The 18,684-nt window shown below is 42.2% G+C and overlaps 2 protein-coding genes across 2 annotated transcripts in view; one reads left to right on the top strand and one right to left on the bottom strand.

Annotated features, from left to right (window-relative positions):
- Positions 1-13,870: 13,870 nt before the first annotated feature.
- Positions 13,871-16,150, top strand: LOC134858618 (E3 SUMO-protein ligase ZBED1-like). The gene is made up of 3 exons (XM_063874596.1): positions 13,871-14,288; positions 14,957-15,576; positions 15,746-16,150. Exons 1-3 carry the CDS (start codon positions 13,871-13,873, stop codon positions 16,148-16,150), a joined length of 1,443 nt encoding a protein of 480 aa, XP_063730666.1.
- A 2,349-nt stretch (positions 16,151-18,499) lies between these two features.
- tjap1 (tight junction associated protein 1 (peripheral)) overlaps positions 18,500-18,684 on the bottom strand; it is a 13,308-nt gene continuing 13,123 nt past the window's right edge. The window contains 1 exon segment of the mRNA XM_063874595.1: positions 18,500-18,603. Within this exon segment, the coding sequence (XP_063730665.1) occupies positions 18,500-18,603 (104 nt within the window).

Here is an 18,684-nt window from a genome sequence, read left to right as displayed (position 1 = left end):
AAAATCTTTATGATGTTTATTTCCAGTGAATGGTGTAAATACAGAACAGATAAACAGATGTGTGTGTGTGTGTGTGTGTGTGTGTGTGTGTGTGTGTGTGTGTGTGTGTGTGTGTGTGTGTGTGTGTGTGTGTGTGTGTGTGTGTGTGTGTTACCCGTGCAGCTAAGCGCTGTGCTGGTCACGTGCTCCGTCAGTACGGTCCCGTACCCCCTCAGCTTCTCTACGATCCTCCGGTAAACCGCCGTGTCCTCGCGGCCCCCGCGGATACTGCCGCAGAAATACACCTTCATTTCTCCGGGAGCCTCTCCTGTCTCCATGATCGCTGTGTTCGTCTCTCTCCTGTCTCGCTCTCTCCGGAAGAGCTGCGTTTCCCGCGCTTCATGTAAACAAGGCTCTGCGTAATGACGTCGTAACCATACGTTGTGTCACGCAGAAACGGCTCTGGTGTCAGGTAAACAAACTCGTCACCTCCGAAAACTCAGCAGTCTGACCCTCTCGGGCTCTGATTGGAGCAGACTTTCAAAATAAAGGTTCAAATAATATTATATTTTCAGATATGATAAAAACAAAAAACATAATAACAATTCAAACATAATAATCAAACCATAATAATCATAATAACAACAACAACAATTAAAACATAATAATAATAACAATTCAAACATAATAATAATAACAATTCAAACATAATAATAATAACATAATAATCTTAAACTCAGTGGCGGGCCGTGCATTTCACACCTAGGCCTTCAGTGATGTCCTACACAGTCCTACCTGAATTATTCCACCTCTTAATACCATCATTATGACGCCATGGCTCTAGAAACTATACATTTAGACAGAAACGCAGTATAACCGGGCGTTGCATCACCTTAACATAGTCAAGTACAACAGAGTTATATTAATATTTCTGAAGCATTTATAATGAATACATCAGCATTTACAGTTAACTTAATGAATCAGATTATCTGACAAACCGCTCCTTGACACCTGTGTCTGTCACATAACGCAGGACAAGTGCCAGCTGTGCTACATTACCCACATCTGACGTCTCGTCCACCATAACAGCGACAAAGGGTGCTTTTTTAATCTTCATTTTGATCTCTTCTCCCATCACTTCAGCAATAGCATAAATCAGGTCGTTTTGTATTTTGCCTGACGTCCCAGTAAACATGTTGTTTGTGGACAGGTGGTAATGCAAATCTGTGTTGTTCTCAGCAAGAAAAGAAAGAAGCTCCACGTAGTTTCCTCTGTTTCTGGACTCGGCGCTTTCATCGTGTCCCCTAAATGAAAGTTCCTGTTTACCCAAAAACAGGACACAATCAATCAGTCTTTCAATATTTCCCTATTTTTGTTCACCCTTTCGTTGTGGAGCCCCGTTTCCCTGCACACTTGTTCGTTGAGCTGTAGATCCACTCGGGTGTCCCCAAAGGTTTTCAAAAGCACCAGTGCTTCCAAGTGCCCAGCTGTGCTTTGGTGTCTCGTTGCTGCCTGGGTTAGACAACTCAAGTTTGCAAATCCAGTGTGGCTCCAAACACCAAATCGATCAGTTGCAAATACCAGGCATTCCCGGCAGTACAATTTGCAGTGCCTCTCGGAGGCTGTGAGCCAGGGGTACCGCTCGTAGTTTCCCTGCTGTGCTAGGCTCGCTAGCGTTGGAGTTGGTCGTTCCCTTTTCAAGATGTGTAGCTTTACTTGAAAAGTTCGTTTTGAAAATGGCGTTGTAATTATATCTTCGACCAAATTGATCTCTTCTCCTCCTTCAGCCATTGTGGGTTGAAAAAAATAGCTTGTAGAAATCTACACAAATTAGCTCGCTCAAGTTCTAGTTCTGTTTGCTAGCTTTGCCCATAGACTGTATGGCTCTGCCTACTGCCTAGCTCTGCCTCTCAATAGTGCGTATCCAATCAGAAGATGTGCACGTGCTAACGTTAGCGTACGCCTGCTAGCTGGCCTGTTGTCGCCACCTCGAAATCTGATTGGTTAACACCACAATTTTGTTTGCGTTCACTTTAAGCTACAGCCGCCCGCACTGTTGATTCTGAAGGCCTAAGGGCAGATTTCTTTGACCCTAGCAACACATTATGGCTGAAATATGATTGGATAAAAGCTCTAACTTAAAGGCCAGCCCTCCAAATCTCGTTCTGAGGCTGGAAGCAGCGCAGCCAAGACGAACGCTATAAAATGAAGAGAATAGACTATGGGGAATAATTCAATACGTATTTGTGGAAAAAATATATCAAAATTTAATTTATATTCTGATGATGTTTAGGCCAGCAGAGAAGGCCTTGCTGGCCCTGACGGCCCACCACTGCATAATCATCATCATCATCATCATCATCATCATCATCATCATCATCATCATCATCAACTCTTCCCTCAGCTCTGGCTCTGTCCCCCCCTCACTCAAACTGGCTGCTGTCACCCCCATCCTCAAAAAACCGGGACTCAACCCAGACATCATGTCCAACTTCCGGCCCATCTCCAATCTCCCCTTTCTGTCTGAAATACTCGAACGTGTAGTCTCCATCCAACTCAAAGCCCACCTCAACCCCAAAGACCTGTTTGAACCCTTTCCCTTACAGCCCTACTCAAAATCACCAACGATCTCCTCCTCGCCTCAGACTCTGGACACCTCAGCATCCTCATCCTCCTTGACCTCACAGCTTTCAACACCATCAACCACACCCTTCTCCTCTCCCGTCTCGAAACCTCCCTCAACATCACTGGCACTGCACTCTCCTGGCTACAGGCTTACCTCACAAACCGACAGCAATTCATCAACATCAACAACAACAACCAATCCTTCACCATCAACAACAACAACCAATCCCTCACCATCAACAACAACAACCAATCCCTCACCATCAACAACAACAACCTATCCCTCACCATCAACAACAACAACCAATCCCTCACCATCAACAACAACAACCAATCCCTCACCATCAAAAACAACCTATCCCTCACCATCAACAACAACAACCAATCCCTCACCATCAACAACAACAACCAATCCCTCACCATCAACAACAACAACAACAACAACAACCAATCCCTCACCATCAACAACAACAACAACCTATCCCTCACCATCAACAACAACAACCAATCCCTCACCATCAAAAACAACAACCTATCCCTCAACATCAACAACAACAACAACAACCTATCCCTCAACATCAACAACAACAACAACCTATCCCTCACCATCAACAACAACAACCTATCCCTCAACATCAACAACAACCTATCCCTCAACATCAACAACAACAACAACAACAACCTATCCCTCAACAACAACCTATCCCTCAACATCAACAACAACAACAACCTATCCCTCACCATCAACAACAACAACCTATCCCTCAACATCAACAACAACAACCTATCCCTCACCATCAACAACAACAACCTATCCCTCAACATCAACAACAACAACAACAACCTATCCCTCAACATCAACAACAACAACAACCTATCCCTCACCATCAACAACAACAACCTATCCCTCAACATCAACAACAACCTATCCCTCAACATCAACAACAACAACAACCTATCCCTCAACAACAACCTATCCCTCAACATCAACAACAACAACAACCTATCCCTCACCATCAACAACAACAACCTATCCCTCAACATCAACAACAACAACCTATCCCTCACCATCAACAACAACAACCTATCCCTCAACATCAACAACAACAACAACAACCTATCCCTCAACATCAACAACAACAACAACCTATCCCTCACCATCAACAACAACAACCTATCCCTCAACATCAACAACAACAACCTATCCCTCACCATCAACAACAACAACCTATCCCTCAACATCAACAACAACAACAACAACCTATCCCTCACCATCAACAACAACAACCTATCCCTCAACTTCAACAACAACAACAACCTATCCCTCAACATCAACAACAACAACCTATCCCTCAACATCAACAACAACAACCTATCCCTCAACATCAACAACAACAACCTATCCCTCACCATCAACAACAACAACCTATCCCTCACCATCAACAACAACCTATCCCTCACCATCAACAACAACAACAACCTATCCCTCACCATCAACAACAACAACAACCTATCCCTCACCATCAACAACAACAACCTATCCCTCACCACGCTGACTGCCTCCCCTCACATCCCAAACCTGGGAGTCCTCTTCGACAGCAACCTCTCCTTTGAGAACCACATCACCAGAACTGCCTTCTTCCACCTCAAAAATATATGCGTCTCCTTCTCTGCTGCCGAAACCCTGATCCATGCCTTCATCTCATCCAGACTACAGTACAGCATCCTCTGTGGTACTCCATCCAGACTAGAGTACTGCATCCTCTGTAGTACTCCATCCAGACTAGAGTACTGCATCCTCTGTGGTACTCCATCCAGACTAGAGTACTGCATCCTCTGTAGTACTCCATCCAGACTAGAGTACTGCATCCTCTGTGGTACTCCATCCAGACTACAGTACAGCATCCTCTGGGGTACTCCATCCAGACTACAGTACAGCATCCTCTGTGGTACTCCATCCAGACTACAGTACAGCATCCTCTGTGGTACTCCATCCAGACTAGAGTACTGCATCCTCTGTGGTACTCCATCTAGACTAGAGTACTGCATCCTCTGTGGTACTCCATCCAGACTACAGTACAGCATCCTCTGTGGTACTCCATCCAGACTAGAGTACTGCATCCTCTGTGGTACTCCATCCAGACTAGAGTACAGCAGCAGCATCCTCTGTGGTACTCCATCCAGACTACAGTACTGCATCCTCTGTGGTACTCCATCCAGACTAAAGTACAGCATCCTCTGGGGTACTCCATCCAGACTACAGTACAGCATCCTCTGTGGTACTCCATCCAGACTAGAGTACTGCATCCTCTGTGGTACTCCATCCAGACTAGAGTACTGCATCCTCTGTGGTACTCCATCCAGACTAGAGTACTGCATCCTCTGTGGTACTCCATCCAGACTAGAGTACTGCATCCTCTGTGGTACTCCATCCAGACTAGAGTACTGCATCCTCTGTGGTACTCCATCCAGACTAGAGTACTGCATCCTCTGTGGTACTCCATCCAGACTAGAGTACTGCATCCTCTGTGGTACTCCATCCAGACTAGAGTACTGCATCCTCTGTGGTACTCCATCCAGACTAGAGTACTGCATCCTCTGTGGTACTCCATCCAGACTAGAGTACTGCATCCTCTGTGGTACTCCATCCAGACTAGAGTACTGCATCCTCTGTGGTACTCCATCCAGACTAGAGTACTGCATCCTCTGTGGTACTCCATCCAGACTAGAGTACTGCATCCTCTGTGGTACTCCATCCAGACTAGAGTACTGCATCCTCTGTGGTACTCCATCCAGACTAGAGTACTGCATCCTCTGTGGTACTCCATCCAGACTAGAGTACTGCATCCTCTGTGGTACTCCATCCAGACTAGAGTACTGCATCCTCTGTGGTACTCCATCCAGACTAGAGTACTGCATCCTCTGTGGTACTCCATCCAGACTAGAGTACTGCATCCTCTGTGGTACTCCATCCAGACTAGAGTACTGCATCCTCTGTGGTACTCCATCCAGACTAGAGTACTGCATCCTCTGTGGTACTCCATCCAGACTAGAGTACTGCATCCTCTGTGGTACACCATCCAGACTAATAATAATAATAATAATAATAATAATAATAATAATAATAATAATAATAATAATAATAATAATAATAAAAATAATAATAATAATAATAATAATAATGATAATAATAATGATAATAATAATAATAACGATAATAATAATAATAATAATAATAATAATGATAATAATAATAATAATAATAATGATAATAATAATAATAATAATAATAACGATAATAATAATAATAATAATAATAATAATAATAATAATGATAATAATAATAATAATAACGATAATAATAATAATAATAATAATGATGATAATAATAATAATAATAAAAATAATAATAATAATAAAAATAATAACAATAATAATAATAATAATAATAATAATAATAATAATAATAATGATAATAATAATAAAAATAATAATAATAATAATAATAACAATAATAATAATAATAATAATAATAATAATAATGATAATAATAATAATAATAATAATAATAAAAATAATAATAATAATAATAACAATAATAATAATAATAATAATAATAATAATAATAATGATAATAATAATAATAATAATAATAATAACAATAATAATAATAATAATAATAATAATAATGATAATAATAATAATAATAATAATAATAAAAATAATAATAATAATAATAATAATAAAAATAATAATAATAATAATAATAATAATAATAATAATAAAAATAATAATAATAATAATAATAATAAAATAATAATAATAATAATAATAATAATAATAATAATGATAATAATAATAATAATAATAATAATAACAATAATAATAATAATAATAATAATAATAATAATAATAATAATAATAATAATAATGATAATAATAATAATAATAATAATAATAATAATAATAATAATAATATATTTGTCTTTCCTTTCTGTTCTTGTAAATCATACATGTATATAGACTCTTCTTGCAGGTTTATGTTGCATTGTTGGAGATTTAACCAATAATACATTTTCAAGGAAGGGGGGGGGTGCCTTCAGCAGAGCCGGGTCTGGGTTCTCAGGGTTCAGGTTTTCTTTTTTTTTTTAAATCCACTTTTTATTCAGAAAGGCACATCTCCATCACGTACATCAATTACAACTTTAGTCAAGAACATGGAAAGGATGGCTGTAGGAATGATGAGTGATTTTGTTCATATTGCCCTTCTGGAGTTTTCTTTTATGGACTTAAATTACTCCAACTATGACAAAACAAAGAACAGAACGCGGGGGCGCACCTCCCATTTTAAAGGGAAAAAGGAGAAAAACAAACATGAGGGTGGGTTCATACAAAGCACAAGTATAGTCAAATAAAATCAGATCTGATTGGTTTTACGTACTCAGTCCATTTGGACCAGGTCTTGTAAAACTTTTCTTTCTCAACTTTTAGGGAAAAAGAGATCTTCTCCATAACATACATGTCATACACAATGTCAACCCATTCATCAATGGTGGGAGGTTCCACTTTTAACCATTTCCTCGTGACACATGTCTTACTAGCTGCCAGCAGTATAGCAACGTGGTGTCTTCTATGTTCCATGTTTCAAACAATCTATTACCCAGAAACAAGGTTTCACATGGTAATGGAATGGTCACACTAAATACATTACTGATATGTTTGTGGATCTCTTCCCAGTAAGACCTCATTGCTTGGCAGTCCCAAAAAATATGAAAGTGGTTGGCTCCATCAGATCCACAGAGCCTCCAGCAAGCGTCCCCACTGCCTGGTGTCGTTTTGTATGGGTGTGATCAAAAATCCTGTTTATTCCTCCAACAAAACTCCCGCCATGTATTTGACCTGGTTGAGAACCATTGCAGTTGACATATTTTCTCCCAGCTCTCCTGTGTGATCTCCACCCGTATTTCCTTTTCCCATTTCCTCTTTACGTATTCTGTATTCTCTGGTTTGGATAACTGTATGGCATTATATCATTTGGAGATCATTTTATTGCATGTTCCGGATTTAGTAAGTGATAGAAATACCACCATGAACCCTGATCTTTTCAGGCCAACGTCTCTAATGTTTTTGTTAAAACTATGTCTCACTTGCAGGTACCTGAAAAACCCCTCTTTCCCCAGACTGTGGTCCTTCTGTAGGTTTTCAAAGCTCTGAAATGACCCTTGGTGAACAAATGAATTATAGGTAGTTAAACCTTTTGTGATCCATGTCTTAAATCTGCCGTCGGTTTTATTTGGTGTGAAGTCTGAGTCATATGCACACCACCTCATCATTTCAGTTGTGTCTTTTAACCTGCACATTTAGACTATTTCCTGCCAGGACTTCAGGAGGCTGCCTGCCACAGAGTCTTCCGGGATCTCCTGTTCTCCCTGTAGTCTGTTATCACTTAGCAGGGCTGTTATTGGGATTCCCTCTATCATCGTTCCTTCTATGTCCTTCCATGCTGCAGTGCATGTTGGTGAGCATAGGCAGATTAAGGATCTTAGTTGAGCTGCATGATAGTATTCCTGTAAGCAGGGAAGGCCCATTCCTCCTGTATCTTTTCTTAATTGCAGCGTTCTAAATCTAATTCTGGCCCTTTTCCCCTGCCACAGAGATCTTGCTATTAATCTGTCCCGTTCTAAGAACTGCTCAGGTGGTATTCTAACTGGCAGACACTGGGAAAGATACAGCATCCGTGGAAGGATATTCATCCTAATTGATTCTATCCGGGAGCTCAAACTTAAAAGGGAATACCGTTCCATCTCTGGATATCAGCTTTCATCTTTGAACTTAACGGGCCATAGTTGATGTTATATAATCTCGTGGAGTCCCTAGGTAGTGAGACACCCAAATATTTAATGGACTCAGCCTCCCAATTCCAGTCGTACATGGTCTTAATTGAAGAGGGAGGGTCCTAATTAAACGTCAATACTTGAGTTTTATTGATATTCATTTTATAACCAGAGTTTAAACCAAATTCCTCGCAATTTCATCACTTTTGGGAGTGTCTGAGTAGGTTGTGTTATACCTATCAATAAATCGTCGGCAAATAGGGCCAGTTTCTGCCCCCGGATGTCTGCCCCCGGATGTCATTGTTACCCCTTTTATATCATCCCTCTGCCTAATTAGTCGAAAGCATCCAAACTTAATATCAATGCCTCCCGTTTGTGTTGTGCGACCTGCCTCACACCGTGCAGTGTCCTCCTGATGTTATCTTGGGTCTGTCTTTGTCGGACAAAGCCCGTCTGGTCCTTGTGTATTAACACTGGTAATATCCGTTCTACTCTTTAGATAATATGGAGGTGAATCATTTATAGTCGTCATTTAGAAGACTGACAGGGCGGTCATTCCCACACTGCAGTTTGTCTTTCCCCTCTTCAGGTATGATCGAAATGACTGCCTCCCGCCACGAGGGGGGGTGCGTTTGTTTTCCAAAGCCCAGTTGAACGTTTTTAATAAAGTTGGAATTAGTTGATCTTGCATTGTTTTGTACCATTCTGTGGAAAAACCATGGGTCCCTGAGACTTCCCCCAAAGCCCGTCTACGGAAAGCCCCTTCACTCTCTATTCACCCCCATTGTACCGAATTTGGCTGCAGTTCACCTAGGGGGCGATCGCGGGCGAGTGCAGAATACATGGACCCCTATGGAGCTAGGCGGCTAGCTACATCATTCTCCTAGCATATCGTCTACAAAATCCAAAATACTACTGTGGTTTCCGAGAGGTCGACAGGGATTTTTCGTCAAAAGTGGAATAATCTGGGGGTCATAGCCTTTTGTTTTCTTACAGGTTGGGCAGTTGCGACCCAGGTTCTGCTAGCATCTGGCTAATGAAAGCCGATTGGTCAATGAAGAACTCACGACTGGTTACGACCGAAGAATACGCTTTGTGGTACCTGTCCACAGAACATCAACAACGCTCTTAAGGTGCCAACCGCCGTTAAAAGAGAAGAAGAAGAAAGCTCTTAAGGAGGACTCTGAAAGGACATTACAATCGAACTTTTTTATTTGATTATGGTCAACTTTGGATGTACTGATCCTACCACACACATACATTGTATTGTAAAAATAAATTTGAAAGTTAACTGATTACGAGCATGTGTTTGTTTTCTTACCTTGAGCGTATGTTCGATATTGCTATATTGCTACCTTAAGGATAAATCCCGCTTTCTAGAACATTAAACATTAAACATTCCGTAAAAAAAAGTTGATTAAGATAAAGATGCCGCGTCAGTGTGCTGCAATTAATTGCAAAAATTCTCAAAAAGGACTGTCCTATTTCAGCTTATAATCAATAATAATAATATATAATCAGTCAATATTAAAAGTTCTCTGGTCCCACGGAGCCAAATCAGCTGCGATCGTATGCAGCTGTTGCTGCGAGGGAAAGGAAAGGGAAGGAGAGACACAAGGTGCCGTAAAGCAATTTATCACGCATGACGTCATCCGATTTACAAAAACCTAATTTTAGTCAAAATCAAGCGAATATAAAATACTAGCTATGTGTCGTTTGTGAGGATTATCCATTCCATGTTTAAAAAACTATAGCAGTGATTTTAAAAAAAATTATATCCAAAGAAATGTAGGAATCTATGGGTGGGGCTCCATAGGACCACATTCATTCTGCACTGGCCCACCAGCGCCCCCCAGGTGCAGTACCATACCGGAACGGTTTTGAGAGTGAACGTTCTCGTCAATATTAAAAGTTCTCTGCTTCCCCCCTTTCATTCTCCTGACCGCTGATTGAATTTCTTCTATTGTTATTTTAGATGTTCAGTTTTCATTCTGTTCATCAGAAATCTTTGGAAGATTTACCCGGGTCAGGAAGTTATCGATTTGGTCGTCGCTTGTCTGTGGTTGGGAATATAATATTTGATAGTATTGTTCATACCTGCAAACTCAGAAGGGCTGAAAAAGGTGACAAACTAAACCGTTGTAGGGGGGTCTGGGGGCGCCCCCCCCCCCCCCCCCCAGCTTTGTACACGTTGCCTAGCAACGCCGCACATGCGCATTATATCCTGCTCCGCTCCGAGTTATAGTAGTAGGCTATTCATGGGAAACGCATGAACAGCACGTTAAGATCTCGGCCAAGTCGTAATTAAAAGCAGTTCTTCATTATTTAGGTTAAGCGGCGGTAACGCCAGTGTTGAACACGGTGTTAAACACGGTGTTAAACGCCTGTGTTAAACACGGTGTTAAACACGGTGTTGAACACGGTGTTGAACACGCAAATGCCGGTTGGTGTGCGTACGGTACTGAGTGTTTATCGGTCCACAGCCGTAATGAACGTGTCGCATTGGTCCATATGTAATGCGCACGTTCTGTTGTTCCCATTGGCATAGAGCTATTGAACATTAACTTTAACAAAGGATACGGATAACATATAGCCCACGGCAGTTTTGTCATTGTATGTATAGCCTATATTTGTATTACGCTATCATCATTCAACATGTAGAATGAACGTGTAATCTGTAGAGTCGATTTACATAGATAATTCACAACCATGAACCTAATCTGGATCTTAAACCTGCCAATTGCCAACAATTGTTCCTACATATAAAACATGTTTTCGTTTTTAGATCGCGTGTTTCAAAGGCATCTGCGTCTTGTGTACATAACACAGCGCAACATGAATACTGTCATTTCCAACAGTGAAGCGTTATATGTGCTTACTGTAAACTAACTCTACACACGGTCGCCAGCGTTTGTAGATTTTGTTCGTAACTCCAAACTTTTCGTAGCTACTAAAAAGTTGATGAATGCGAAACCGAAATAATTGATCCGAACGGATCAATGATCAATGATGATCCGTTGCACCACTACCAGCTACTCACTGAACCACACGGATGTGTATCTGTTCATTACGTGTTCGTTTTCATCCCTCTCAGATCTGACCACAATGACAGCCGCCAGTAATATCAGTAACAGGACGGATGCTGTGGTTTATCTTGCTTATGATTGGTCGGTGGTCGTGGAACGCGAGTCATTTCAACAAAGATTGTATTTATTGTGAAGATAGCAAACTTGTTTCTTGCTCATTATACAGTCGGTTATACAGTCTATGGTTGGTCGGTCAGTCGTCGGTCAGCCCCCCCCCCCCCCCCCCCCCCCTAAAAATCTCTTCGGATCTACACGATTCACGTCAATGACATATTTTGAGTTGAAAACGGCGAATTTCGCCGAAAGGTGACGAGTTTGCAGGTATGATTGTTGGAAGCACTGTTGTATTTTCTCCGGATTAGTTTCCATTTCATTTGTTGAGTTTCTTATTTTATATATAATTCTGTTGTTTTCTTAACCTGTATGATAGAAGGTTCAGTGATCTCCCACCGACTCACAGTGTTGTTGCTTTGTAAAAAGGAGCTTCTTCTGAGTTTCCTGAATATTTATTTCGTCTATTTCTTTTTTAATTTTGTAATCTTACATCTGTTATCCTCTGTGAGAGACTTTGCGTGTTCTTTCTGTAGTCTCTTCAAGTCCTCTTCCGATTCTTTTAGTTTTTGCTCCCTAATTTTCTTCTCATATGAAGAGATGGCTATTATTTTGCCCCTCAAAACTGCCTTTAATGCATCCCAGAGAATGGGTGGGGTCACTTCTTCATTATCGTTGGTTTCCAGATACAATTTAATTTCCCTTTTCAATTTATCTTTAATAACGGGGTTATTCAGGATGTTTGAGTTCAGTCTCCAGAGAGTGGATTTCTTACTATTATCCAGATAGATTGACATATAGATGGGTCCATGATCTGAAATAGTACTGGGTCCTATTTCACAGTTTTCCACCCTAAAAAGATCTGCTTCAAGCATAAAACAATAATGGATGCTGAGTAGACACTGAGCGTGGGAGTAATGCTGTAGTCTCGCTTTCTCTCCACACCTCCACAATCCCAACTTCACGCATCCAAACACCTAATCTCCTGCTATTGTTTTTGGCCCCAGATTTCCCGTTTGATGAGTCAATCTTCGGGGTTAATCGGATGTAAAGTCACCGCCACATAGGGCTGAACGATCTATCGTTTTGGACCGAAAATCGCGATCTCAGACAACACGATTTTGGGATCGTCAAAGCTGCGGTTTTTGCTTGGTGCATATTAATAATTATGCAGTCCTCGTGCTGCGTTCTCTAGCTTGCAGAACTAGACAGCTAGCTTACAATTTGTCGTCTAATAAATAAAGTTGATGAACTCAAGCGAGGCAAGAAGTGTTGGTTTTTCTTCCGTTTACTTTGTTCACCAAGCAAGTATTTATACAGGACATTCGTTTTTGTAAAACTGAAAACAAACAGAAACAAAGGATACATAAATTTCACGAAGATAATAGCATGATACCACGAGAGCTAGCATAGCTAAGTGACATTATCATAGAGCATGTAGAAACTAATATTCATCGTATATTCCTAATTATTTACATGGCATTGAATGTACTAACAAATGATAGACACTTACAGACTAATAATGTCCAAAGCTCACGCGTGAAAAGGTAGCTCTTCGAGGAGGAATTTCGGCAGTGGCTGAATCCGTGTGCTCTTCTAACTGAGGTCAACTCGTCAATGAAAAAGAAACTAAACCTGCGTGACTTTGTAAATAATACTGTCCACTAGGTGGCAGTATTTCCCCACATATAAAACCCAAAGCTACCAAAAGCTTATGGAGGGCAGAACAATAATAATAATTTCATCAATAATTTCACATGAATGCCCAAGGCTCTGTGTCAGCTACTGATCAGAAAGCTGCAGGCTGCGCGTGACCAGATCACGTGTTCGCCACCCAAGTCAGTGTGTAGCTCGTCATTCAATTTCAAGCATGGCTGAAGCAGGAGCAGAAGCGGAGCCGACGAAATTAATAGCAAAGAAAAACAGCACGTCGGTCATTTGGCAGTATTTTGGATTTGAGGCCAGTGATGAACACCAGAAACAGGTGTTGTGCCGAACATGTCGTGTAAAAGTGGCTACATCGGCTGGCAATACCACCAATTTACATCGCCACTTGCGAATTCACCACCTGAACTTGTATGATGAGTGCATGGCGAAAAAGAACTGTGAAACATCAAGCAGCAGCGACACTTCGGCAAAACAGCCAACAATAACATCATTGTTCGCCAGTGTGACGCCTTATGAAAGAACTAGCCGAAGACACAAGGAGATTACCACTGCCCGACTTACATATCGAAGGACATGGTGTCTGTAAACACCGTGACCAAAGACGCATTTAAACGTTTGCTACGCACAATGGATAAGAGGTATGTTCTGCCCTCCCGCACATACTTCAATCAAGTTGCCATCCCACAGCTCTACGCAGAATGTAAGGCCAAAGTTGTAAATTTGCTGGAAAACACAGAGTTTTATGCGTCAACTACTGATCTGTGGTCAAGCAGAACGACCGAGCCCTACATGACTTTGACCGTGCATTTCGTCAACGCCAACTTCGAGTTGTGTAGCCGCTGCCTGCAGACAGCATACTTCCCCACTGACCATACCGGGGAGAATATTGCCATGGGGCTGAAGGAGTGCTTGGCCAACTGGGGTCTAAAAGAAGAGGCCCAGACGTGCATAACAACAGCCAACGCTTCAAATATGGTCAAAGCAATGGGACTTAACCAATGGACCAGACTGCAGTGCTTCGGACACAGGCTGCATCTTGCAATTGGTAAGTACAAGAATGTGTGTTTGTGCGAGTGTGTATGTTTACAAGGTTACTACAAGTGTGAGAGTTCGTATTATCTGGGGACGAAGCGCCGAGAAGTTTGTTGTCAAGCTGTCGTTAGCTGACCAACTGTTAGCGCAATGCTACTTTAACATACTGTTTATCCTAGGGAGAAAAATGAACCCTTTCATCGGTAAGCTTTGTGTGTGTGTGTGTGTGTGTGTGTGTGTGTATGTATGTGTGTGCACGTTTTAAGGATTAGGGATTAGTGAGGCCATGTAATGTGTGTTTCGGTGCGAGGGGGAAACGTGTTTTTGGTACAATAAACAGCTAGCGTGTTTTTGGTACAATAAACAGCTAGCGTGTTTTAGTAGTAGCACATGTCAGGCTGGTGCAACATCAGCTGATGCCACTATACGGATTAAATGATGTTTTGGTTTTTAGTGGAATATCTAAGAAGCATATTAATTGCTTGTACATTAATTACCAATTACCAATTAATTTATGGGCAATAACTTACTGTGGTAGTACCACCTGAAGTCTGCTGCTAAAAAAACGTCATTGAACTAAATACATGACAACAGATGTAATCAATGGTATGTTATGAATACTGTGTTATGAGCTATCCTTATGGCTTTTCATACTGTAATACATGTAATGTTTTCCCCCAGAAAATGCTGTCAAAGATGAGCAAAGAATCAAACGGGCCACAGGACTTTGCAAGCAGCTGGTTGCGGTCTTCACTCACAGCTGGAAGAAGAAGGCGGCACTAAAACAGGCACAGCAAGACTTGAACCTACCTCAACAGTCACTGGTCACTGAATGTCCGACACGATGGGGCTCCCGGCAGAAAATGATTGGGAGGGTGTTGGAGCAGAGCAAGGCACTGTGCCAGGTTCTGTCTGAAGACAGGAAGACGCGGCACCTGGTCCTCACTTGGCAAGACACAGATGTCCTTGAATCTGTAAACAATGCCCTCGGTCCTCTTCAGGAGTTCACAGACGCCCTCTCAGGTGAGGACTATGTAAGCGTGTCATACCTGAAGCCAGTGCTCCATCTCCTCAGAACAGCAACGCTTGCTGAAACTGACCAGGACACGAATCTCACCAAGGAGATCAAATCAAGAGCTCTCCACTACATTGAAGAGAAATACAGCGACCCAGTGACACAGGAGCTCTTGGACATCACATCCTTCCTTGATCCAAGATTCAAGAAGAGCTACATAAGTGAAGAGAATGTCCCATACATCAAAGACAGAGTGAAGATGGAAATGGAACAGGTGGCACAAAAGGTAAGCTTTCCTTTTTCTTTGTTGTTTCAAAATAAAACAAAGTTGTATTTGTGTTTTGAATTTTTGAACTATACTCTACTGACATTTTAAACTTTTAGACAAAATGCCTCGTTGGTCTTTATCACAACTGATAGAAAACATTGATGCCTCTTATTACTGTGTGTTGCAGGAGCAGAGGGCTTGTGTCACAACCCATCCCATGCCCCTGAGTGCAGAAGAAGAACCACCATCCACCTCTACAAAGCGAAAGCGGTCACTGGGCAGCTTTTTCAAGACCAAGGCGGTCCCTGCTTCCTCTACTGTGCAGTTGGAGGATAGCCTTAAAGCAGAACTGGACAACTACCTCATAACTCCTACCATTGATGGAGAGCAAGATCCACTGGCCTGGTGGAGAGTGCACAATGTCAACTTCCCATGGCTTAGCAAGTTGGCTCGTAAGTACCTTTGCATACCAGCAACGAGTGCACCATCAGAGAGACTGTTCAGTGCCAGTGGCAATATTGTCACTTGTCAGCGTGCAAGTCTGAAGGCAACAAAGGTTGACATGTTGGTTTTCTTGGCCAAAAATCTCTGAAGGGATGAAGGGGAAGATTGATTTTTGTTGTTGTTCTTCTGCACCTTACCCTGACATGTCTTTGTTCCATTAAAAAGGTGTTCACTCTTTTTTACTTATCTTTTGTTTACAGACTAGATGTTAAATAATGGAACCAGTTGGACATCTTTTGTTGATGAGGAAAATGTATTTGTTTTATTATTATTATTATTATTTAGTTTTACTACCTTTACATTTCACTTCCTCTTGCCACTTTATTTGAAGCAGCACAGGTTTCTGAATACATGGGTTGAATATCTGTAACTGCTGCTGATGTTGATGTTCATAAGCTAGCTCCTTTGAGCCATTTTGCACTACTTTTAAGGTAAGACTTCTTTTTTTGCTCCACTTTGTTGTTACACTGAAACTTGTTTAAATAAAAAAAATCGTGGTTGAAATCGAAATCGCAATCTCTGCCAGAAAAATCGCAATTTCAATTTTTTCTTAAAATCGTTCAGCCCTACCGCCACATATTAGAATCCCTGGACTTTCTGCTGTCATTAAATCAACCATACGTTTGAGGACCAGTCACTGCCCGGCGGGACACACGTTAAGGAGACTTATCACAATATCATCTCTTTTTCCTGGAACCATTTCAAACCTGCCCTCCTCCTCCTTATATTCTGATATGTGTTCATAGTTTACTGCATTGGATATCAGAGTCGCCACTCCTCTCCCCGACATGTGAAGAAAACCTGTTTAAATCCCGATCTGTTCCATTCAGCATGTTCGGAGTCGTTGAGGTCTCCGGTTAGAAGCTGTTTGAATTTGATCTTTCTTTAATAAGACGTTCCCCCTCTTAACTGGATTGAGTACTCCATTTATATTAAAGGATGTTACTTTTAAGGATCTGTTATGCATCTATGTGATTTCCTCCTCCCTCCCAAACAAACATCTGGGTCGCTTCCCCCTCCCCCCGAAACCCGGCAGGGAATGAACCACTAACATAATGATAAACATCAAACTAAACCCCCTTTGTCCTCGTGTCTCCCTACGTAGGGGTCTGTTAACCTGAAAGTCTCCCTCAGTCCAGAGGGAGAGGCCCTCACCTGCAACAGTCGCATGTGGGGAAGAAAGAAAAAATCAAAAGTGAAAAATTGTCCCCGAGCGACCCAGTCTATGAACTAGTGGATCTCCACCACTAATTACAGTCACAGTACATTACAAGAGATTTCACTATTTACTCCGTCGTCCTCGAGCCGTGGGTTGAATCCATCAGGTCCCGGAGGGGGGCGGCGATGGTCTCGGAGCTCCCTGTAGCCTGGTTCACGTTCAGCTGCGTCCGTCCTTGCCCGTCTGCCCACTCTCTTCCAGGACAGCCGCTGCACCTGCTCCATGAGCGTCTCCGGAGGTGTGATAGCTGTCACGGTGTAGCCTCTTTTCAGCAGGTCCTCTGATGCCTCCTCTATAGTATCGTAGGGTTTAGTTCCGCGCAGCCTGGCCGGGAAGAGGGTCTGGAAGTGGACTTTTTTTTCCTTCAGCACTTTTCGTATCTCTGTGTATTCTCTTCGTTTCTTCAGTATTAAAGGTGGGCAGTCGTGGTCCAGGTGTATGTGTTTTTCTTGCCAGGCAAACCCCTTCTTCTGCCATGCCTTGCGGAGTAATGTCTCTTTGGTTTTAAAACTTAGACACTTGATTACGATGGAGCGTGGCGGTGCGTCTTCCGGCGGCTGCGGTCCCAGAGACCGGTGTGCTCTATCAATCTGCAGGTCGGGCATGTCATTAGTTAGCTCGAGACCCTCGCGGAGCAGATTTTCCACAAATGAAACCATTGTGGTCGATTCCTTCTCGGATCCCTCCGGCACCCCATAGATCCTTAAGTTATCACGTCTGGAGCGGCTTTCCAGATCCAGCAACTTGTCTTCCAGCTTGGTGTGCAGTTTAGCATAGCTGTGACAACTTCTGCTGTGTTTGGGATTCTTTCTTCTGCTCTCTCAATTCGTCCCTTTGCCTCGTCCAGTCTGGTGTTCGCCTTAATAATTTCTTCTTCTATTCTCTCTAATTGTTCTTTGTTCTCTTGGCGAAAGCTTCTTAGTTCTCGCAGAATCAGATCCAAGTCGGCCATTTCTCCGCACTGCACGTGTTGATTGCTAGCTTAAACCTGTTCGCTGCTAACTGTTGCTGCGCCTGTCTTCCTCGCCCAGCTTACCGTCCTATAACGCTTCTCTCTCTAAATAACAACAACAACAATCAGGGTACAGTTCCCTCAGGTTCCTCAGATGAATGGACTCTTCACAACAGAAAACACACTTTAAGAGTCAGGGTCTCAGCCAGCCTTTATTACAGTCTGTAAACACACTTTAACGGGGGGGGGGGGGGACGGGACATAGCTCAGTGGGACATCAGCAGAGAGGCGTTCAGGGTCAGCTCAGGCACGTCTCTGGCCACCCGCTGCATGGGGGCCATGGGGGGTCCTTCCAGAGATCCCAGCAGCTCTGAAACACAGCAAGGGTGGGGCTGTTACCCTGGAGGATCTGGGGTAGTTGAAGTGCAGGTAGAGGGGGGGGTGTGGTGTG

Source organism: Eleginops maclovinus, chromosome 22 (genome assembly GCF_036324505.1).
Source record: "Eleginops maclovinus isolate JMC-PN-2008 ecotype Puerto Natales chromosome 22, JC_Emac_rtc_rv5, whole genome shotgun sequence".
Lineage (NCBI taxonomy): Eukaryota > Metazoa > Chordata > Actinopteri > Perciformes > Eleginopidae > Eleginops > Eleginops maclovinus.
This window is presented reverse-complemented; position numbering and strand designations above follow the sequence as displayed.